Below are 24,434 nucleotides of genomic sequence, written 5' to 3' on the forward strand. Positions count from 1 at the left end.
AAAACGTTATAGGTGATTGGTTAATTAGTACCCTGTTGCTTAATTAATGGTTGGGCTTTGTTGTATCGAATTATATTATACTATGTACTATAGTAAACAAACAGTCTTGAGTTGCTAGCTGTCTCCAGCAGTGTTCAAAGAATCTTGAATGAGACTGTACATATTCTTAATAAGCTACATGGCGCAGTTTCCTTTATGGCGCAAGTATACATTGCCGATACACTATCACATTTTTTTCTTTAATGTCAGTGGTTACTTCTACTGTACATTAAATAACATTAACTAAAACATACATATTTTTTTTCTCATTAATTTTACTACAGCAACAACCAGGGTCTTATTTTCTTGTTTCAGATGGATAACCGACATTATGGATGTAAACACTGACAACAACAATGGCGTCCCATCTCCTCTTGCGTGATCATATTATTATTGATTTAAATTGTGTAAGGTGCATTCAGAAACATTATTTAAAGAATATAGTTTTCAATTTTCATTAATTTTACTGTTTTGGGGGAAAGGGGGGGGGGGGTAAAAAGCCACACAAAAGATATAAAAAGGTCACACTTGGGAACACACCTCATCATTATTGCTTTATTTTAATGGTAATTAATGATTCAGGATACGATGATTCACCTTACACTGCAATATTGGAGGACACATTACTGTCGTTATTTGAGGCTTTACTGTTTGTAGGAGTACATGTGTTTTCAGGTGGTGGGTTATTGGGCTATACTCCCTCCCCATGTGACGCCTCTCTCATCCTCCAACTGATCCTCGTACCAACATCCATCTCCATCCACCCAATCAAGCTTAACATCTCTACCTTTGAAGGTAAGCTAATAAAAAGCATTGATGCTGAAATGATTTATTTTTAAAAGCTTTTAATAAAGTGTCTCAATAAAACACTTTCACTGAAATGAGTGTCAGAGTGCAAGTGTGTCTGTGTGCAGTTGGTCGACCGCATGGTTAGGTCGCCTGCATCCCATTAACACACCAACCCCAATTCACTTACATAAAAAAAAAAAAAAAAAGTAATCAAATTTGTCAACAAATGTTTGAGGTACAGCATATAATAAATACTGTATTAAAGGATATCAAATTAAACTGCAGAATCATGCAGTCATTAAGGAAGCACAAAAATTTCATGCAATTATCTTGAAAAGCTTTTGGAGGTAACATTTTAAAGTTTAATGATGAGATTTGTGTCATCGATGAAAACTGCTACCCAACGATATAATGCGATTCATGTCATGATGCACGAGAGGGTACAGTCTCTTGTCTACCTCACATACTGGCCTCCAGCACGTAAGTTCTGCCTCAGTATTTCTCCTCCTTGTGTTGGACTCCATGCATCACGCTAATACAATACAGTACAGTTGGGTCCAATTAATGATATCCCCTTATATACTGTACAGTTGGTCCTCATATTACGCGGTCCCGCATTCCGCGTTTCACCGTTAACGCGGTGCCTTGCCAGAACCTAACATTTTCACATTCCGCGGTCGTGAACCCCATTACGCGGAGAGCGGCTGGCAAGCCGTGCCATTTTTGGATCCAAACCTCCCGCCATCCGCCATGTTGTGTAAGAGGCGCGAAAATGGTGCGCACAAGGTCGCCCAGTCATCAAAACATGACCAGTTCTTCACCCGCCACCCACTACAGCCGGCCCAAGTCAGTGATAGTGATAATTATAGTGAGGATATGGACTTATATGAACTTTGGGGGGTTTGACAAAGAGGCCCTGCAAGCCTCTGTGGTGGATAGTGATACAATTGATACAAGTGATACAGGTGAGGGCCAATAATCTGCCCTCTGCCTCGGAACCAACCGCCCATCCCCGTGTGCCCAGCCATCTTTTCTACTAATGTAAGTGTTAAAAAACCTAATATTATTGATATTTCTCTTAATTATTAATTGTGTGTGCATGCCATCATAAAGTTAAGATAATATTTTTACTACAACATAGTTGTGTGTCGTCAAAAAGTGGAGTTTGGGGATCGGCCCGGACTCCATTTCAATTAATCCCATATGTTATGTTATTCACTTTACGCGTTTCTCACTTTCCGCGGTACCCTCCGGGTTACATTAACCGCGTAATATGAGGACCAACTGTACTGTATACCATCATCCATCACACCACCATTCACAATCTTAGCCACCATGGATCACCTGAAGATTAACCCCCCCTAAGCTTAATCAAACACAAATTTAACCAGTCCAAAACTATCATGGGGAGGAGAGGGAGGGGGGGGGGAGGGGGGAGGGGCTAATATTCAGGTGATATTTAAATGCTAAAAATTGAAAATGGTTTCAATTATTTCACTGACCCCAAACTGTGTCTGTCTCCAAACGGTCTCAATAACCAACACATTCTCCCCCGGACACCTCACCAGTGTCTCCTTGCCACCAAACAGTTAGTTCTCCGACTAACTTCACTCTACCTATTTTCATTACTTTCCCTTTTTCACGTTCACTCTCAACATTCTCCTACCAACACATATCTCTTAACTCTTTCTCTTATCATTAGTAACTTTTTCAGCAGCATCAGCAATATCAACAGACACACTCTGATTCATTATACTATAAATATCACACTCAACTCTCGCTGCATCACAATACGGTGATATCCCAGTTAGCCGGAACAATTGATGCAGAGCACTTCCGGGATGAGAGAAAATTCCAGGTAACAAGACGACTTTCTCAAATCCGGAAAAATTCCTTATCCCTGGAACCTTTTCCGGTTACTGGGAAAAGTTTCCAAGTGTCTAAACATTAGACATCTTGCACAGACGGACAATTGCCCATATCCCCAGAACATTTCTGGGTGCTGGAGATGTTTTCTTCGAGTCTAAACTATTGGAATCCGTAAATACAGTTCTAATCAAGTTAGAAATTTTATTACTTTTACATAATAACCCAGATTAGTTTATCTAAAAGTTTGATTATATAAATATATTTAAAAATTTAAAATCTATATGATACATGCGTGAATGAATCTGTGTGTTACAGCAAAGACTGTTATTTTCCACTCCCATGGAGCTGTGGGAGAGTTAATGGGTCTTGTGTAACTGACCTGACCTGATGCAATGTCAGGTGGAGGTAGGGTGGGGGATTAGTGGTCTCATATTACTGACCTCCTGATGGAATGTCAGGTCACCCTTTCTTGGGTGGGGGATTAGTGGGTCTCATGCCCTGAAGATGTCTTGAATAAACACAAAACCTGAAGAATTTTTAGAGAGATTGTGGTAAGTACAGATATACTGTAAGTATACAAGAGCAAAGTTGTATCCCTTCAACATTACATTACATAACATTTTAAAATATGGGGTGAGAAAGGTGTGGGTGATTAGAGAGATGGAGTAGAAAGGAGTGTTGCCAAGTGCTCCTCAACAGCTGATATCTAACTCACTACCATACAGTCACACACACAGAGATGGGTCTTAATTCCCTTGCTGGGGGTGTGTGAGTGGTGTTGGAGGGTGTCTGTGTGTGATGTAGGGTGTATGTGTAAGGTATGGGCGGTGTTGGTGTATGATGACGGATGCGAACCTTTTTGGGGGTAGGGTCACACGGTCACTCCCTTCCCCACTCAAGCGTGGCTAATTGTGATAGGGAGATGAATTTGATACCATAATGATCCTTAATAAATTCTCTACCAAACGTTTCCAATAAGATATTCTTAAACAAAATATTTCTATATGATATAGTGATGGGAATTCCATTCTTTGATAAAAAAAACATAACATTATTAATGTTGTTACCGGAGTCAGTAAAATCAGCTCTAATTTCATTAGACAGCATTTTTATCAAAATAGTCCTGAATACTTTATCTGAAAGTTTGGTTAAATAAATATATTTTATGAAACAGAAGCTCTATATGATACGGGTGTGAACAGAGCTGTGTTACTTTTATCCTCCTCACCACTGATCGGAGCGTTAGTCACTTGGGCGATCGGTCACATCTGTTACACATCATTGGCAAGTGTTCTTGTGTACTGTATATATTGTACTCACCAGCAGATCCTGCCATCTGTAGCCTAGTGTAGGCAGACACTTCATTCAATTGACTGTAAAACATAACTAATCATGTCTTAACACTTGTGATGAAGGTTGGCTGGGAGATTATTGGGTCATTTTACTAACCTGACCAGATGCAATGTCAGGTCACCCATTGTTAGGTGGGGGATTAGTGGGTCTTATGACCTGAAGATGCCTTGAATGACTAAGTTTTACCTAAGAGGTATATACATAGTACTATACTGTATTGTATATGAAGGGTACAGGTATCAATAAGCACAGATTATTAGAGTACAGCCCCTCCCCGACTTACGACCGCCTCAGTTGTACCCAAATTTTGTCAAATTATGTATTTTCGAGTCCCAACGTCGTTGATTGCGCTGTGTACTGACAAAATTATCGTTTGTAATTCACTTTAAAATGGCTGGCAAGCTTAAAAGTGAGAGTTTTGTGCTGCTGAGAAGAAAAACAGACACCCATTTTAGATTTTCTATGTATTATTATTTAAGCATTTTCGACTTACGACCATTTTGACTTACGACCTGGATTTGGGTCCCTAACCCTGTCGTAAGTCGAGGAGGAGCTGTAATGTATCATTACTAATTAATGAAAAACAAATAATATTGTATCGTGAATGAGTCAGTACAGTAGACAAACAGTGAGGCGACCCTTTTTGGGAGGGGGTGTCGCGGTCACTTTTACCCCCCAATGGACCCTTCTCCCTCTGTCTGGGAGGTGGGGTGTCAACAGCCAGGAGGGGAGATAACGCTTATTAAAGTATTATGAAAGCCGGGGGTTTAGTTTTTTCACTTATAAATGTCACTGACTTGACTTAAGAGAAGATAACTTGCATTGTTGGAATTATTTTGCAACAGACATAATAATTTTAGTAATTAACTTAGTAAATTTGAGTACAGGTTGTGATAATTTATGTGGTTGCTCAGAAGTTGTGGCTGCAGTTTCAAAGCTTCGTGACATCACTAGTGTATAATGAGTCTCCATATGCCCTGGTTTATTCACTGATCAGTTGTCTAAGTGTAAAAGTAACCCTGTCGAGCATCATCTATCAATTAATTTTAAAATATAAATTATAAAGTAAAATGTTATAAGACAATGGTTTAGTAGTGCTGTTATTGTGTGTGTTGTGTAAGTGTCATGGCATGTCACCTCACCACCTGACTCCTGAACAAACTCTTCATAAACTTCTTTAAATCCTATAATGTGCTTGGCAAGCTAAAACACACACACACAAATGGAGGCGAATTAAGAGATCAGCTGTTGAGGAGCTTATTGCTTGGAAAACACTTGTGCATGTTACCACTCCTTTCTACTCCATCTCTCTCATGACCCACACCTTCCTGCTTTCTCACTCCATATTTTAAAATGTTATGTAATGTAATGTTGAAGGGATACAACTTTGCTCATTTATACTTATACTTATCACAATCTCTCTAAAATGCTTTAGGTTTTGTGTTTATTCACGACATCTTCAGGTCATGAGACCCACTAATCCCCTACCCAAGGAAGGGTGACCTGACATTCCATCAGAAGATCAGTAATATGAGACCACTAATCCCCCACCCTACCTCCACCTGACATTGAGTCAGGCCAGGTCAGGTCTGCCCCCCCAAAAAAAAAATTAACTTTCATCTTTATTCAAGACATTTTCAGAAAATTCTCTTAATTTTCAACCTTGGGAAATTTGTTCCTAAAGCCGGAATTTTTTGGAAAAGTCCGGCTTCAGTTACGATTTTCCGAGCCAATTTCAATTCCGGCTATCTGAGAGTTTCGGCTTTGAGGGACTCCTGATAATGAAGATATTACTGTATTTGTTTAGCCTCTGATGACAATCTGTTTATACCCTGTCTTTTCCTCATATCTATGTTATTTTAATATTAACACATCACTTGTTTCTCAGCCTGAAAAAGCAACTAAATAAGACTATTAGTGTAGGAAAAATTGACAGTATTCCCTGACTCACCTCAAGTTATCAAGATTTTGTCTTATAAAATCTAATATGTAAGGTGACATATCATTAACATCAAGATGATCTCCATAACAAACACCACAGGTATTTTACTAATATATGAATCATAAAAGTATTTGTGTCATATGAGCTATACAGCACTTGTAATATAAACATTATAACAGGATTCTTATTTGTCTTTCTCTTCAAAATTTGATAAAGTTGCACACTTTAATGTTAAACTCAGTACATTTCACTCATAATAAACACAAGCAAAATTGTTGTAGGAGCTGTCTCTCTCTCCCAGTTCACACACACTGGCGTTGATATGCTTGGTGAACCTGAGAGTCTCAGCATCCCGGTAGACGAGAGCAAAACGGTTGGGTCTTGGCACCACAGTCAACAGCTGGTGAGAGAAATAAGGTTCTTATATTTTGTCAACTCATAAAAGTAATGGATATTATCAAAGTAGTTCCCCAAGATGTACTGAAGCAGCCCTGGAATAATATTATCAAAGTAGTACACCAAGAAGTAGTAAAGCAGCCCTAGAATACACTAAACACCCAAACAAAAACTTACAACATCCCAATCATGAATTTTGTAATTAGTGCATAACTGATGGTAAAGACTCTATTACAGTACTATTTACAAGGGATAAAACTTGCCATAAAGGGTGATGGTCAAAACCTAACTCTTATTTTGCCAGTACAGTACAGTACTTGATAGAAGAGGACACTATACAGCCAGCCACATGATGACTATAAAACCTTTTTCAGGTAGATTTTGGGGGGGAGGGGAGGGGGTTAGCCCACCCGGGCACAGGTCATCGACCCACAATGGTGGCCTGGGGGCGAAAAAATGAGAGTAAAAAGAAATTAAAAATAGAAAAGAAAAAAGATTAAATTAATCTACACCACGAAGATGCCGGAAAACCAGCTTTTTGAAGTGAGACAGATTGTATGAGTATGGAAACACAGAGGAAGGCAGAGTATTCCACAGTTTGGCTGTGTGAGGAAAGAAGGATGTACTATAACGGGTTATTCTAGTGTGACCGACATCCACACAGAAACTGTGGGCAACGTGGCCAAGACAAGTGTTACGAGCCGACAGCCCTGCTGGCGGTACACAGGATGCCAAATCCATCAAACATTGCCCGTTAAAGTACCTGTAAAAGAGAGAGAGTGAAGCAACATTGTGGCGAAGAGAAAGGGAAGAAAAATTATCAACTAAAGGAGGAGAGTTAATAAGAAGTAATGCCTTTGATTCCACCCTATCTAACAGTTGGACAGAAGAAGAGCCAACCCAGATATGAGAGCAGTACTCCAAGTTAGGATGAATGAATCCCTTATAAACTTGAAGCAACTGCTCAGGAGGCAGCTTTAGCAATGTTGTGGATGTGTGGCTTCCATAACATACTAGAGGAAATGGTGAGGCCTAGCATATCTATTTTAGAACTTAGCAGAATGATTGCATCCTGAAATGTGATTGGTGGGAGATCTTCCATTTTGTAAAGTGTTATTGGTAAAGTGCTACATTAAGGCTCTTAAGTTTATAATATGAAATCTGGTGAGCTTGGGACCAAATGTGAGTTGGTGTCTGGACTTTTCCAATTTTCAGACAATAAAAAGTTGACAGTCAGTGCCGGATTAACCATGAGGCACTGGCCTCAGGCCCCCCGACTCTAAGGGGCCCCCAAATCCAAACATTCTCGAAATTGAAGCGTATAAAACATGAACTTTGTTCAACGATGTCCTAGCAAAGTCTCAATTTTCTGTCTCTTATGAACATTAAATGTGTTATTTTGCAGAAGCTTAATATAGATGAAATCATTGATAAATTTGGGTATATTTTGTTCTTGTTATTTTTATATACCTTGAGGGTAGGGGGGCCCAAGTTGATCTGTGCCTCAGGACCCTATTAAGCTTAATCCGACCCTGTTGACAGTGATGGAGGCAGTGTGGGTCCCACTAGTATTAGAGCCCAAAATCACCTTGGGCCCAGAGAAACCCACAATGAAATACAGTAAACACCTTAAAGATCCGGACCTGGTAAATCCGGACTTCGGAAAATTCGGACAAAAATTTTTGGGTTTTTGGGCTAAGAAGCTTCTCTAAGAGGCATTCCCAAAACAGTATGAAGGTAGTTTAAGGCTGAAGTTTTTATCTTATAAAATGTCACAGATTAAACTTTGCAGAATGTAACTTGCACTGCTGGAATCCCTGCAAGATAGTGAATAATTTGAGTACAAACATCACATTGTTTGCACACGAGATAAAAATTTTAGTCCTTTAGTGTCGTACATTTAAGTACAAGTTTTTCAACTTGTATTTTTGGGAAGATATATACTTAACTTTCTTCATTTATTTTTACTCATTTACATGCACACACCATCCTAAATGCATATCGTGAAAAAAAGTAAAAGAAATAATTGTCCGAAGAACGAGTGTGTGTGTGTGAGTGCATGTGCGTACACAGTGGTGAGAAGTGCAATGCAACGCCCGTATACTTCTCGTGGTGGTATTTAAACCATGTTAGTGAAGAAAATAATCTTGTCCGAGTGAGTCAATGACTTTGTGTAGGGCATATAAAAATGAAAACAAATGTTTTTGCTGCTGTCTGACGTAAGAGCAGAACACAATTAGCAATCATATTTGACTGAAGTGATATCGCTTAGAAACCACCCAAATATCATAGTAAAGTTTGTAATGATATCAGGTGTGAGTGTCAGAGTGGGCAAAGTGAGTGCCAGGGCGACTGTAACAAAAGCAATAATACGAGGCACACGAACGTGCCCTGATAAATGAGTGAGATACGAGGCATACAGACGTGCCCTGATAAATGAGTGAGATATGAGGCATACAGACGTGCCCTGATAAATGAGTGAGATACGAGGCATACAGACGTGCCCTGATAAATGAGTGAGATACGAGGCACACACATGTGCCCATCAGATGAACCCATGCCTAGATAGGGTCAACGTATTGGGGGCATAAGTAAGTGCCCAATAATCAAACACACGTGGCCGAAAAACATACTCAGATTGGCAATGGCAAACAAGGTGCTACCAAGTGACAGAACGAACGCAATCCAAATTATTTGACTAAGCAAGATGTCGGAGATTGGGTATATCGACGACATAGAAGGAGAGTTGGACCTAGATGGAATCAAACATTTTGACCTAATAACAATGGATCCTCCCACTGAGGTACAATGAGAGGGTGGTGAAACTGGAAATGAGCTTGCAATATCAGGAGATCCACGGGAAAGTTACAGTAAGGAATTGGATTATCAACAAGCAGTGGCCAGAGCTGAGGCAGCGTCGAATGAAGTAAACCGAGCCTTGCGAGAGCTTAAGGCAGAGTGGATGAAGACAAAGTACACTGGAATGGTGGCAAGTCAAGAGGCATCAGCACTAACGCGAAGAAGTGATAGCTCACAGCCTTCGACAGAAAACTCCAGCAATTGTGAGAAGCCAATAGTACGGGAAGAAACCCAGCGACAGGCATCGGTCAATGCCGACCAAATGGCCTCATCTTTACCGCCAAAACTTGCAAACAAAGTGCCCCAGATCACAATGATGCAGCCACAAGGAGAACTAGGGAAAGGTGAAGAAATAAGAGAATTAGTGGCCACGATGAACATGCCGCAAGCCGCACTTCCTAAGTCTAAATGACAAAGTCAGGCCGAGTTTTGGACCTTTATGCATGCCTTCCGTCGATACATGACAAATGCGGCTGTGCCTGAGAAGTGTAAGTACCAACTGCTCAAGGCTGCTTGTGAAGAAGAGCTGCATCAAGAAATCATGGGATGCGACTATCTACAGCCAGACCGAGCCTACAACAAGGCAATCAAGATCTTGGAGGCAAGGTTTGGAGATAAGTATGCATATGCGGACCAGCTGGTGAAAAGGCTCATAGACGCTCGCCCAGTCAGGGCTTTCGACGATGAAGGGCTGCGGAAACTGGCATCGCAGCTATGGGGTGCAGTAAGCCATCTGGATAATCAGAACTTGATGTCTGAACTAGAAACAAGACAGACTTTCAGATCAATGGTTGTTAAGCTTCCCTCAAAATTGAGGGAACGCTGTGCGGATGATGTATGGATATATCAGAAGTTGACAGGACACAGAACGGGGCTGGTGAAGTGGTTAGCGCTATACTTGAGGAGAAAGCGGTGACGATGGATGCCATGGCTCTGCTATCAAGCGAAGACAGACAAGAAGGAAGCAAGAAAAGACCAGAAGGATCATCATCAAGCAAACGCGCCATGGGCCTAGTGACTATCAGTGAGGCGAAAGGCAATGGAGGAGAAACAAGCTCTGAAAAAAGCTCGTGCCCATTGTGTTCTAGAATACATGGAATAACAGGGTGCGACAAATTCCGGAGCATGTCAGTGAGGGAGAGGTTAGAAAGAGTGAAAAGATTATGTTGCTGTTTCTTGTGTCTGAGAATGGGCCAACTTGTTGCTGAGTGTTGGTCATGCTTCAGGTGTGGCACAGATGGGTGCAAAGAGAAGCATTCTAAACTGTTGCATCAAGAACGAAGGGAGGCACTTCCTGCAAATATGTCAAACACAAGCAAGGGTGGCGTGAAGCAAAAGTTTCAAGGTCTCGTGAAACAGGAGTTAATGGCAGGCACCTCTGATGCTGGCATGGCCCTGAAAGTCAGCAACAATTCGTACAAGGCTGGACAAATAGGCCATGTCTATGCTACAGGGACAGAGGACGGCCATGAAAACCCATACAGCTACGAAGGAGACATCAGACTATTGACGAAAAATGCCAAGATTGTACTGCCCATAGTGAGTGTAAAGATTCGGGGAAAGGACTCGCACCAACGAAATCACATCAGAACTTTAGCTCTCCTGGACTTGGGCAGCGACAGGTCGTATTGCATCAAAGATCTGGCACAGAAACTAAGGGTGAAAGAGACACCTACCCTGGTAACCATGGGTACATTTGGCAAGAAGCGATACACAAGTCAGAGGAAGTAGATCTAAAAGTGGCTGGAGCAGACATGAAATGAGGCAGGACCATACTGATGCCGAAAGTACTCATTATACAGGGTACAAAATTGCAACTCTGTAGCGACAATAAGTGATATTTCAAGGTGGACCTATCTGCGAGGTGTGGAATTACCAGAATTGCAGAGCAACAGCATAGAAATTCTGATAGGACAAGATGTGCCACAGGCCCTGGTACCTTTGGAGGTCAGAGAAGAAAGGGATGGAATGCCATTCACAATAAGAACGCGACTGGGTTGAACAGTGAATGGAATGGTGGGGCACCAAGACACACAAGGAATTTGTATGTCAGGATGCCTGATGACCGAAACTCGTGGTCCTGAAACCAGTCTGGAAAGACAAGTTAAGCTTTTTGGGAGCTGGAAAGTGGGGACACAGGAGCCTTGCAGTCAGCAGCTTATTCACTTGAGGGCAAAAGAGTGTTGAGGCTATGGTCAAAGACAGTCATCAAAACTAATGGGCATTACCAATTTCCCATACCGTTCCATGATGAGAACACGGAACTCCCAAACAACAAGGCCATGATAGAGCGTCGACTAGAAGGGCTTTGAAGGAGACTATCCAAGGTCGCACAGTTGTGACAAGGATATATGGAGGAAATAAATAAACTGCTTGCTGAAGGATATGCTGAATCAGTGCCTAAGTTCCAGTTGGAATCAGATACTAGACTGGTTTGGTATTTGCCTCATCACCCGGTGTTGAACCCAAATAAGCCAAACAAAGTCCGCAGAGTTTTTGACTGTGCAGCCAAACACAAAGGGACATCGCTGAACAACCAGGTACTACAAGGTCCAGACTTCATCAACAAATTACTTGGAGTTCTGTTTAGATTTTGCCAAAGGACTTCAGCCATCATGGCAGATGTGGAGACTATGTACCATCAAATCCATGTAGCGCCAGAACATCAAGATGCGTTAAGATTCCTCTGGTGGGAGAATGGGGACCTGAGTAGAGAGCCAGTAACTTACATGATGAAGATGCACATCTTTGGTGGGGTGTGGAGCCCTTCATGCGCAACTTACACCCTTCTGAGCATATTTCGTGACAACAGGTCAGAGTTTCCTGATATGGTGACGCAAGCTTAAGTCAACTTCTACGTTGACGACCTACTCATGTCGCTTGACTCGCCAAATGAAGCATCAATGTTAACGTGTCAGCTTAGAAGACTGTTGGCGCGCAGAACATTTCGGTTGACTAAGTGGGCCAGTAATCATGAAGGAGTGTTGGCTATCATCCCACTGGAGGAAATTGATCTGAGGCAAGACAAATTGCCAATAGAGCGAGCCCTAAGAGTTAGGGGGCTCCTGGAAGGTGATCAGCTCGCCATCAAGGTGCAACCACATTCAAGGCCAGCGACCAGGTGAGGAGTATTAAGCCTTGTCAGTTCCATTTACAATCCACTGGGGTTTGTGGCTCCATTCATCGCCAGGGCTAAAATATTATTTCAGGACGAATGCAGACATCGATTAGGATGGGATGAACCTTTATCAACTATTAATCACACGATCTGGAGTACCTGGCTAGGAGAACTGGCCTACCTAGGGAAATTTAGTGTACCTAGATGCCTAAAAACAGCATGTGCTAAAGAAATCATCTTAGCACAGTTGCACACATTCTGCGATGCATCGCAAGCTGATTATGGTGCGGTGACTTTTTTGAGACTGGTAGACTCTGATGGAAGTATCCAGTGCTCTTTCGTGTACATGCGGGCCAAGCTGGCCCCACTCAAGCAACTAACAATACCAAGGCTGGAACTTTGTGCAGCTGTCCTGGCAGTGAACGCTGATCGAACGATTCGCCAAGAAATGACCATAACTATACACGAATCTTACTTTTGGACAGATAGCATGTTAGTCTTGCAGTACATCGCCAATTCGAGTAGACGATTTCATACGTTTGTAGCCAAAAGGATAGCAGTCATACAAGATTTGTCAAGAATCGACCAGTGGAGACATGTTAGCACATCACTAAATCCAGCGGATGATGCAGCTAGGGGATTACCTGTTCTGGACCTGGTTGCAGGATCTCGGTGGATATGAGGTCCTGAGTTTCTACTGAACATAGAAGAACAGTAGCCAAAGGGAAAGGAACTGCCAGTAGCTCTGAACGACTTCCTGGAGGTGAAAAGAGAAGCACCCCAGAGATCTGTAGTGGCTCTGGCAGTGAGTGAGCAGTCAAAATGGTCCCTCGCCAAACTGTGGCTCAGGTACTCATCATGGTACTGCTTGGTGAAAGGGGTGGCATGGATTAAAAGGTTCATTCGGTGGCTCGGATCCAGCTCAAGGACCGCAGACCTGCGCCTCAAACCCCGAACACCTTATCGTTACCCTGGCGCAGCTGAGTGTTGCTAATCTTAGGACGACCCATCTTGGTGGCGGCCCTTTGAACTAACTGCAAAACAACACAGAAAAAACAACTTTCAGCACTTCAATATCACCACCTATTGAACAATATTTTATTCAAAAGTACGGACTGAGATTTTGTCCTTAACTGTCCAAGTCAAGCTACTTGGGCTGAATTCGTTGATCAGTCCTGGGACGAATATTACCAACGGCGTGAATAGATTCCGTGGAATAAATTCAGGGCATTCCCGTCCAGGGAGCCTCAACAAACTCTGTAAATATTGCCATTGGCCTGCCATTGGCACATATACGGAGTTTGGTAATGTTCCATGAGCGGGAATGTCCTGAATTCATTCCACGGAATCTATCCACGCCGTTGGTAATATTGGGCCCTGGTTTTCGAAATATACGTATGTGGTGACTTGCAGCAAAAATATCGGCATAATTTGTAGCGCATTGAGTTGTAAAACAATAGCATATTATGAACCAGTGTACACAGTAGTCGAATAATCCAATTCAATAACTTGATTTTGACAGGTTGTGCCACATTGCCAGTCCCTTTATTATTTACAGTTTTTTCGCGTTTTTCATGCCAAACCCAAAAGTATCCACAAACCTTCTAATGCAATGATGTAAAAAACTCAAACATATTCGGAATTAGCGTGGCCGATAGACAAATAATCCAACCCAAGCAATTAGATTTTGAAAACTTTTGCCAAACTGTCACTCCCTACTGGGCAGTATAAGCTCATCTAACTCACACTAACTCCATCACCTGATACAACCTCTTAATGTAATCTGCCCATAATGATGTGATCTGATGACTACAGACTGTACCTCGTATAAGTTTCTCCAAATTGTGCTTCCACGAAGGCAGAACAATAAACCTGTTTCTAAATACAGTATACAAATTTGCGGAAGTCAAAAGAATTCAAGATTTACCTCTGTGTCTTCATCTTTGGCAATATAGGAAATAAATCCACCATATTCTTGGGACCACTTGTCCGAGATGTTGACAAACAGGTTGGCATCTAAAGAGCACCTGTCCTCCAAGTTGTCGTCTCTAAGCAGTGTGTAACACCCGTGCCGCCACTGACGTATGTCTATGCTTACCCGGGGACAACTCTCTGAAATTCAAGTAAATTATCACTAACCATATTTTATTGGGCCTAAAAATGATGCATACATTTATCTTCATAGTCAACAAGTTAAAACATATTTGTTCACTTATGTTTGTTTGTATTTTATAGGTAGATTTCATTCCAATAAACAAACACCAAAGCTTGATGGTTTGATATAAAGTGAATAGTGACAATGTACGGTCGTGGGCAAAAGTTCGCTCTCCGTGGTGAAACTGAATCACGGGAATGAGTCTCCGAACTTTACTTACCCTGACTGTTATCTGGTGTGGGTGTGCTGTTTTATCTCACTTGGGGTCAATACTGCTTCATTTTGGGAGGGAGCAAACTTTTGTCACCGACTGTACAATACTTTTTTCTTTTGTCATAATGAGTTATTAATACACAGTTAACGTTGATATTACATATGAAAGTTTGAGTCACGAAATCCTATTGTATAGCCAGAAGGGATGAAACAAGATATTCCATCATGGACTGACCCCACACAGCCCCTGCCACTGGCCAAAGAGAGGGATACGCTGTCTGTTCATAATGCAAGCAGTCTTCTCACTCAGTCATATCTGGATTCATCAACAACAGGGTGGAGACATTGACCTCAAGGGTTCACTGCACATCAAAGACACTCAACATCCAACATATATTACAGTACAGTACTTCTCTGCCGATAAGAGAGGAGTTAAAGAGCCCACATCACTAATTTCATCTCCTCTGCCATTAGAAAAAATATGAACTCTGAGATCAAGGTTTATTAGTGAGGGATTGAAACAACTGAATTACAAGGTCTACTACACTAAGTGGTCCCTGGCACAGTCCAACACTGCCAGGGAGAATTGACAGCTTAATACCAGGATGTTTCTACAGTAGAGTAGAGTACAGTGCTGTAGAGTAGAGTACAGTGTTGTACAGTAGAGTACAGTACAGTACAGTAGAGTGCTGTAGAGTAGAGTGCTGTAGAGTAGAGTACAGTGCTGTAGAGTAGAGTACAGTGCTGTAGAGTAGAGTAGAGTACAGTGTTGTAGAGTAGAGTACAGTGTTGTAGAGTAGAGTACAGTGTTGTACAGTAGAGTACAGTGCTGTAGAGTAAAGTACAGTGTTGTACAGTAGAGTAGAGTAGAGTGCTGTAGAGTAGAGTACAGTGTTGTACAGTAGAGTAGAGTACAGTGCTGTACAGTACAGTAGAGTGCAGTACAGTAGAGTACAGTGCTGCACAGTAGAGTACAGTGCTGTACAGTAGAGTACAGTGCTGTACAGTAGAGTACAGTACAGAGCTGTACAGTACAATACAGTCCAGTGTTGTACAGTAGTGCAGTATAGTATAGTACAGTGCTGTACAGTATAGTACAGTGCTGTACAGTAGAGTACAGTGCTGTACAGTATAGTACTGCGCTGTACAGTATAGTACAGTGCTGTACAGTAGAGTACAGTGCTGTACAGTATAGTACTGCGCTGCACAATCTCTGGTTACTGCACAGAAGAAAGTTGTACGGACAATGACCTACTTGAAAAAACAGATCACACAAACGAAAAACTGCAAAATTGAAAATGTTAAAATTCGAAGATATTAACACCTACTGCTGTGCCCTCTTTGTTTACAAATCTATCAATCACCTGCTTGACAATAATTATTTCCAGTTCTGGAATAATCAGAGATACAATTTAAGGCACCCAGAGCTACTAAGACCACCCCCCATGCGCTCCTCTCAGTCCCGGACCTCCATAAAATATCACAGTGTGAAGGTATGGAACAACTTACCCCCACCCATCCGAGCAAAGACTACGCTCCCTTCCTTTAAATCATCTTAAAAAATATCTATTGTCTAAGTATTAATATTTCTTGTAACACCTACTATATTTACAGTGCCTGTTTTTATTGTACCATCAAAACCATTTTATCGGAAATTATGATGTAAATAGATAAGTAATTACCATTGCAATAAACATATTTGCCAACTAGTCATAATCCTGACAGCTCTGTCCTCTTGTTCAACCTTATTACTGTACAACCCATGTTGCACTGCTCCCCCATTATACTTATGTTTTTCAATTCAACTTTAATATATATATATATATATATATATATATATATATATATATATACAGTCATGCGCCGGTTAACGTCCGACTGAACAACGTCCGATCGCATATAAGTCCGCGGCCCCCCCAAAAAAAAAGTGACGCCTGCTGGACCACCATTCCACGACCCCCTGACGGAGACACGATGATCCTCCCCATACTAGTCAGATATTATGTGTTAAAGGAATATGCTTCCTTACTTAGGCTTTTTTTAAGCATTTGCCTACATGTGAAATGTTAATCTACAGTGAGTTCTGCTATAACGCGTGTTTTGACAATGCGAATTGGCTCTAACGCGATTGATGAATAGAGGAACAATATTTGTAAAATGCGAACGCGTTTGCTCTAACGCGATTCCACTCGAACGGTTGTTATGGCTTGGCGCGGGGTTATGCAGTTCATGTTCGACATCACATGTTCAATTGAGTTATGTGTTTTGTTTGTGAAGAATTGCAGAAATAATTTATGTAATATTTATGTATACAGTATACCTGTATAGTATATGTAAATTGTAAAATTTTAAATAAAAGAGAAAATCAAATTACGTAGCGTTTTACACCCGCGCTCTGTTTACATCACACACAGTGTTTACAGTTCACGTTCGACATCACATATTCAATTGAGTTATGTGTTTTGTTTGTGAAGAATTGCAGAAATAATTTATGTAATATTTATCTATACAGTAAACCACTCACAAGGTCCTACCACTAATTATTTTATACTGAAACTTACGTTTGGGAAGCTGGATTAAAATGAAGATTACCGGTATATTAAAATAATAAAAATGTATTATAAACCTGTCTAACATACCGTAAAAGAACAATATACCCCGGTAATAAACACAGCTGCTATCATCACCCACCCCCCCATTTGCCAGTGACAAGAAAGGGAAAGTGACCTTGACTGTGACCGCCTGTGGCTATTTTTAGCTGTCCTTGTGTTCGGAGGTGGTCAGTAATGCATATCTGTATATTTACTGATCAGAATACTTATCTCCTATAAATAATTCATTTAAAATTTATTTTTTTACAAAGAATATTCAGTAAATGACTGAGTTAATTCTTGAAACTACCGACAGTGGTAAATTTAGGATATAAATGATGAACAGAAGTCACGTCATGGATTCGGAGTTTGGTCCTTAATGATCACCATAAATGTCTGGTCAACTTCACCTACCAGGTATAATGGTAGCCTCCCTTTTTTGCAAAACAAGTATATAAATTAAAGAAAATACTTGCAGTATATTTAATATATTATAGTATATTATAAATAAATAAATAAAAAAATAAATAGGCAAATCTATTTCAAGTAAATGGAAATATTTTACTCACACCGACATTAGTTCCAGTTAAATAACTGACGCTTAAGTGAGTCACTAGTGTTTACACTACTGTACACCAGCCAGTAAAATTTGATGCCAATACTTTAAGTGAATTGGCCTTATTTTAAATAACCAACCAAAAATAAATGCAAAAAGGAAAAAAGATCAAAGGTGAGAAAATTATATTGTATGTATGTTGTGTTGTCAAAGGAAGAGAAACAATTGAAACTCTGCAAGTGTGTGTAAATGAGGCAGGAAGATAGATCAGCAACCTAAGACTTGGTCACAATTTTCGTGATGCCATATGGAAGTACTGGTAGGGTCTACCATTAGACAATACTGTACATTATGCTTCCAATATCTTCCCAGGCGGTAGTATCTCCCTGTTTGGTAGCTGCCTAAAACGTTTAGTAATATTACTTTGATACAACATTATAAATTAGACAAACAATGAAAATAAACAAACAAAAGTTATTTACCAAGACCTTCTCTCTGAGAACAGAGGGATGGAGGGGAGATAAGACGGCTATTTATAGCCCGTCTTTGTGTAGGAAGTCGACCACACTATAAATAATTAATTTAAAATTTATATTTTTTACATAGAATATTTAGTACATGACTGCGATTATAAAATAGGCCGAGATATACGGTATGTAATATTTAAGTGTGTGTGATGTAAACAGAGCGCTTGGCCTCTCTCTCTCTGTGTATGGGTGGAATTCCTGGTTTAGAGTGAGTGATACCAATGTCGTAACATTACTAGGCTGAAGGCGCCTCAATACTACTTAAACACATCAAAACTATGTTAATTGATCACTGTATAATAAATTCATTCACTCATAATTTCAAATTCCCTTATCATCCTGTGTTATATACAGAAATACTTGAGTCCCTGAGCGAGTACACAAAAAGAAAACGGAGGACTAGGACATCCTGGAGTGGATAGAGAACGGACATCTCTACTGGGGGACTCAAACGTTTCTCATGTTTTGTGGGCGCTGTAGCATAATATGAATAATATGTAAATTACAATTTACTTATATATATATATGTAAATTGTAAAAATTTAAATAAAAGAGAAAAACTAAATACGTAGCGTTTAAAGTGTACTGTACATTGTAGCTTGGCGCGGGGTTAGGCAGTGTTTACAGTTCACGTTCGACATCACATGTTCAATTGATTTATGTTTTGTTTGTGAACAATTGCAGAAATAATTTATGTAATATTTATGTATACAGTATACCTGTACAGTATATGTAAATTGTAAAATTTTAAATAAGAGAGAAAAACAAAATACGTAGCGTTTTAGACCTGCGCTCTCTTTACTCCACACGTTCACTTTGGAAGACGTGAGAAATTTTTAAGCGTCCTCAGTGCTTTCTGATTTACTGTTTCTCCAATTTTGTGACTATGGAAAAGAAGAATATCTCCGGGAAGCATTCTGGTGATCGCATTTCCGGTGGTGATCGTAAAAGAAAGGCTCTAACACTTGAAGGCAAGCTTGATGTTGTCAAGCGTTTTGAAAATAAGGAAAGAACATGTGATATTGTGCGTGCAACGGGAATAAAGGAGTCTACTTTACGCACCATTAGAGCCAATGCAGCAAAGATTAAAGCAAGCTGTGTTGCTGGAAAAACCTTGAGAGCTAGCAAAAGTGTGAGATCACGGCCAAAGGAACTTGAGGAGATGGAATGGCTTCTAAGTGTTTGGATAGACGATCAAATGAAAAAGCGATCTGGGACCAGCTTCCTCACCATTAAAGAGAAAGCCTTATCAATATATGAGGACCTAAAGAAAAACCACCTGATGACGATGACAATTGTCAAATCCTGTCTGCATGACTCCTCAACATTAACCTTCTCCCCCATCAAGTTATATTCATATTTTTTCTAGGTAAAGTGTTACATTTACTGTATGATTTCATTATTAGATATGAATGTAACATTTATTCAGACTGTGCTATCCTATGTGTTAGGCTAACTACGAAATTTTTTTCGATTTGGAGTAATCTGCACCTAACCCTATTTTCTCCATAAGCCCTGTTATTTCTATTACGCGAATTTCTATAACACGATGTTTTACAAGAACACAACTATCGCGTTATAGCAGAACTGACTGTACAAATTGACAATAACACATTTGCTTTAATCAGACATATCTAGTTGCCTCAACAAGTGCACTCTAAGATTAAGAGAGAAAACGGAGGACTCAGGCGTCCTGATGTGAGAGAAAACGGACTCGTATGACGGGGGACCATATAAAAAAAAGCATAGCTACATGTTTTGTGGACTACAGTATTAAGCGTATTCTTTTCATCACTTTGTAATAAACCTAGCCATGCCTGTGTGTGTTTATGATATTTACCATAACATTGTATATATATTTAGTGGGTATAAATGGTTGTAAAATGGGAAACTTGGGGTTGGGTCTTGGGTGCCTGGAACCAATTAGAATAAATCCCATAGGTGTCTTGCATTAAGTATATCGGGCGGGTCCCAACTGTATCGTACAGTGGGTATGCTGCAACTTAACTGGATCCTACTACTTAATATTTTCTATAATGAAACCTGTTTACTCTATAAAATTGGAGAATGCTAACGAATCTAAACTCCTACAATCTAACATTATTTAATTTTTTTTTTTTTTTATTACAAGTATTAATGATATGGCTGGTTATTTCAGGGGTTTAGATGCATATTTATGCACTTTTTACAATTTTTACAATTTTTATATTATATTTTTTCAGTGTTATGGTTGTATTTAGCCTGAACAGACATCCTATATCTAATCTTAATGCTATGTACCTAACAAGGTTCTAGAACCACTAGATTCGTTATAGCATACCCCACTGTATATACTTCAGACACTGGCCAGTTGTTTTCTGGTGTTAAGTGGGTACAGGAGTACCAATGACAGCACTAGGATCCTGCTTTTCCTATCAAGGAATAAACAATTAAAATTTAAATTGAAAAAAAAAACAAAAAAACATTCATATAATGGGACCTAGCTGAACTCGAAATGGCCCTAGAGCCGGGCACAGCTCACGTATGCATCGCTGTATTTTTATAGATTGTGCCAGGCTTATATTACATCTAGTGAATTTAGTCAATATTGTACAGTAACAATGGACCTAAGTGCAAACCTGTATTGTACATGTACTAAAATGATTACGGTAATAAAATTGTTATGTCTATTGCAAATATAGCTTGTTTATACAGGTATTCAAATAAATTACTATCTTACAAGAATCCTTCCAATGTAAGTTATATTCACCCAGGTCAAGCTTGGTGGCAAATTATGAGAGCTGAGTCACTCTTAAGTAATGATAAATTAGCACATGGCAGGCCTTTCAGCCCAACTGTCAAATCTATTCTCAAAATAAATAAACAAACAAACGCCAGACATTCTGTCACCTCACCGCCCTTCCCAGCCCAATTCTCCTGTTCCAAGATAAAAGATTGGTGATTTCTTTTATGTTTATTTATATAATATCTCAGACTAGTTAGATAATAAAATTTGCATTGCTGGAAATCCTTGCAAGACAGAGATTTATTTGAATATAAGCCATATATTTTGTTTCAAGATATAAAAAAAATGTAGTACATTAGTGTGGCCAATACTGTAGTACATTTTATAAAAGTTTTTCAACTGTATTTCTTGGGTAGATTTACATAAATTTCTTCATTTATTTTTCATCCATTTACATGCACACACCATACTAAAAGAAGAAACGTAAAAAGAAAATAAATGACCTTAGTGCAAGCTGGAGTGCACATGTACTAATTTGATTACGGTACTAAAATTGTTATGTCTTAGTGCTAATTACATAAACATGTTTGTATTCAAATAAATCATATTCATAAGAATCCCAGCTATGTTAATTATATTCTCCTAGGTCATATCACTGGCATTTTAAAATGAGAGAAGCTTTGGGTAGGACTGTTAATAAACACACAGAGACCTCGCCTCAAACTTATCACCTCAACCCCTAACCCCGCTGGGTGGGTATAGCTGGCTCAGTCCCCCCAGACAGGCTTTTAGGCTTACAGTTTTATCTAAAACAATATTTCAGACTGTTAGGGATTATAATTTGCATTGCTGGAATCTTGCAAGACAGCCAATAATTTGAATATAAACATCATATATTTTGCTCAAGAGATAAAATTGTTGCACATTCGTACAGTACTGTAGTACATTTTATAAAATTTATTTTCATACATTTATATATGCACACACCATACTAAAAGAAACGCACAGAAATAATTGACCTTAGTGCAAAGCTGAGTGCAATATGTACTAATTTGATTATGGTACTAAAATTATTTTGTCTAGTAAATTATAGCATGTTTATATTCAAATTAATCAGTAAGTTACAAGAATCCCAACAATGTTAATTATATTCACCCAGGTCATTTCACTGGCATTCTTATAAGAGAGAAGCTTAGTCACTTAAGAACTGATAAGTCATACACGCTAGACCTGTGGCCTACGCCAACTGTCAAACGCATTTCACCTCCCTCCCCCCACACCTCAGCCGCCTCCCACCTCTCTCCCATCTGTCTGGCAAGAAAGTTGAATTACGTAAAATAGTGAATAATTTTAATATAAACGCTATGTATTTTTGCACAAGAGATAAAAAATTAATCACCTGTATTATATTATAATAGTGATTTAATATAAAAGTGTATATGTACGTATATACTGTAGTATTCCACAAACACGACGAGTAAATAAAAGTTTATGGCGATGATCGGATAACGTTCATTTCGTTAACGCCACGCCTAAGAACGATCTAGGACATTAACCGGCGCATGACTGTATGTATGTATGTATCGATATACTGTAGTATTCCACATACACGTAAGTATAAATACAAAGTTTATGTGATGATCGGACAACGTCCATTTCGGTTAACGTCACGTTTCCAAAAACGTATCTAGGACGTTAACTATGACTATATGTATGTATGTATGTATATATATATATATATATATATATATATATATATATATATATATATATATATATATATATATATATATATATAAAACCTCGATGAACCGACTTTCGGATTAACCATCAATCCCGAACCCCCCCCAATTTTTTTTTTTTACGGGGATTAGCCCACCTGGGCACAGGTCAATGACCCACATCGGGGCCTGGGGGGGCGATAATGTAATAATATTAATAATAATAATAATAATAATAATAATAATAATAATAATGATAATGATAATAATAATAATAATAATAAAGAATCATAAGAAATGCAAAAATGGAAAAAAAAATCAAGAGTGAGAAACAATGTACCTGTATGTGTGTTGTGTTGTCAATAGTAAGAGAAACAATTGAGACCCTGCAATTGTGTGTAAATGAGGCAGAAAGTCAGATCAGCAACCTGGGACTTGGTCACATTTTTTGTGAAGACATATGTTCTTTGACTTTTCCATATTTTATTCACGGTTTATGTGCTGGTTCATATTTATTTACTAAAGTGGTTAATGTTTTAAAGCAAATTCTATTGAAATATGAATGGCAAATGAACAAAAATGAATAGAGGGCTTAAATGAGGTAGGTTAGAGAAAGGTACCTTGAAAATGTATGTTTTATTTCCGTAGACTTTATGTACTATTAACCGACCTTTTGGATTATCCGTCGGCCCCTTCCCCCCCATATGTGGTCGGTTAATCGAGGTTTTACTGTATATATAAAATAGTAAATATTGAGGTGATAACCGTGATAACATGTTCTTATTACCACCATGCTATTGTACTATTCCAGATGATACTAAATGTTACATAATACTTCCTTGAGATAAATGTATAGTATATATCAGGTGCCTCAAAGAGAGCTCAGGTTCTCAACTGGCTCAGCCATGTTAATGTTGTTATTATTATTCACTCTGTATCTGTGTTTTTCTGGCTAAATAAACTGTTTCAATTGAATTTAATTCAATTCAATGCTATACAGTATAGTATAGTATAGTACAGTACAGTACTGTACAGTACAGTGCTGTACAGTATAGTATAGTATAGTACAGTACTGTACAATGATGTTCAGTACAGTACAGTACAGTGCTGTACAGTACAATATAGTACAGTGCTGTACAGTAAAGTATAGTACAGTGCTGTGCAGTACAGTATAGTAGTATAGTACAGTGCAGTACAGTATAGTACAGTGCTGTACAGTACAGTATAGTACAGAGCTGCACATGACAGTGTAGTATAGTTCATTATAATACAGTGCAGTATAGTACAGTAAAGTAAAGTACAGTGCAGTATAGTGCAGTACAGCAGAGTACAGCACAGTAGAATACAGCACATCACAGTATAATACAGTACAGTAAAGCACATTACAGTACAGCACAGTGCAGTACAGTACAGCACAGTGCAGTACAGTACAGTACATTACAGCACAGTACAGTGCAGCACAGTACAGTAAAGTACAGTACAAGACAGCACAGTACAATACAGCACAGTACAGTGCAGTACAATTCAGTACAGTACAGTACAATTCAGTACAGTACAGTACAGTACAGCACAGTACAATAC

The 24,434-nt window shown here is 39.3% G+C and overlaps 1 protein-coding gene across 1 annotated transcript in view; it reads right to left on the bottom strand.

Moving 5' to 3' along the window:
* Positions 1-6,203: 6,203 nt before the first annotated feature.
* Positions 6,204-24,434, bottom strand: part of LOC121860894 (prolyl 3-hydroxylase OGFOD1-like) — a 47,662-nt gene continuing 29,431 nt past the window's right edge. The window contains exons 4-5 of the mRNA XM_042358256.1: positions 14,293-14,477; positions 6,204-6,392 (exon numbers count right to left, since the gene is read on the bottom strand). Coding sequence (XP_042214190.1) covers positions 6,240-6,392; positions 14,293-14,477 — 338 coding nt within the window. The 3' untranslated portion in view covers positions 6,204-6,239. The remainder of the gene's footprint in view (positions 6,393-14,292; positions 14,478-24,434) is intronic.

This window comes from Homarus americanus, unplaced genomic scaffold (genome assembly GCF_018991925.1).
Source record: "Homarus americanus isolate GMGI-L3 unplaced genomic scaffold, GMGI_Hamer_2.0 scaffold52806, whole genome shotgun sequence".
In the NCBI taxonomy this organism is placed as follows: domain Eukaryota; kingdom Metazoa; phylum Arthropoda; class Malacostraca; order Decapoda; family Nephropidae; genus Homarus; species Homarus americanus.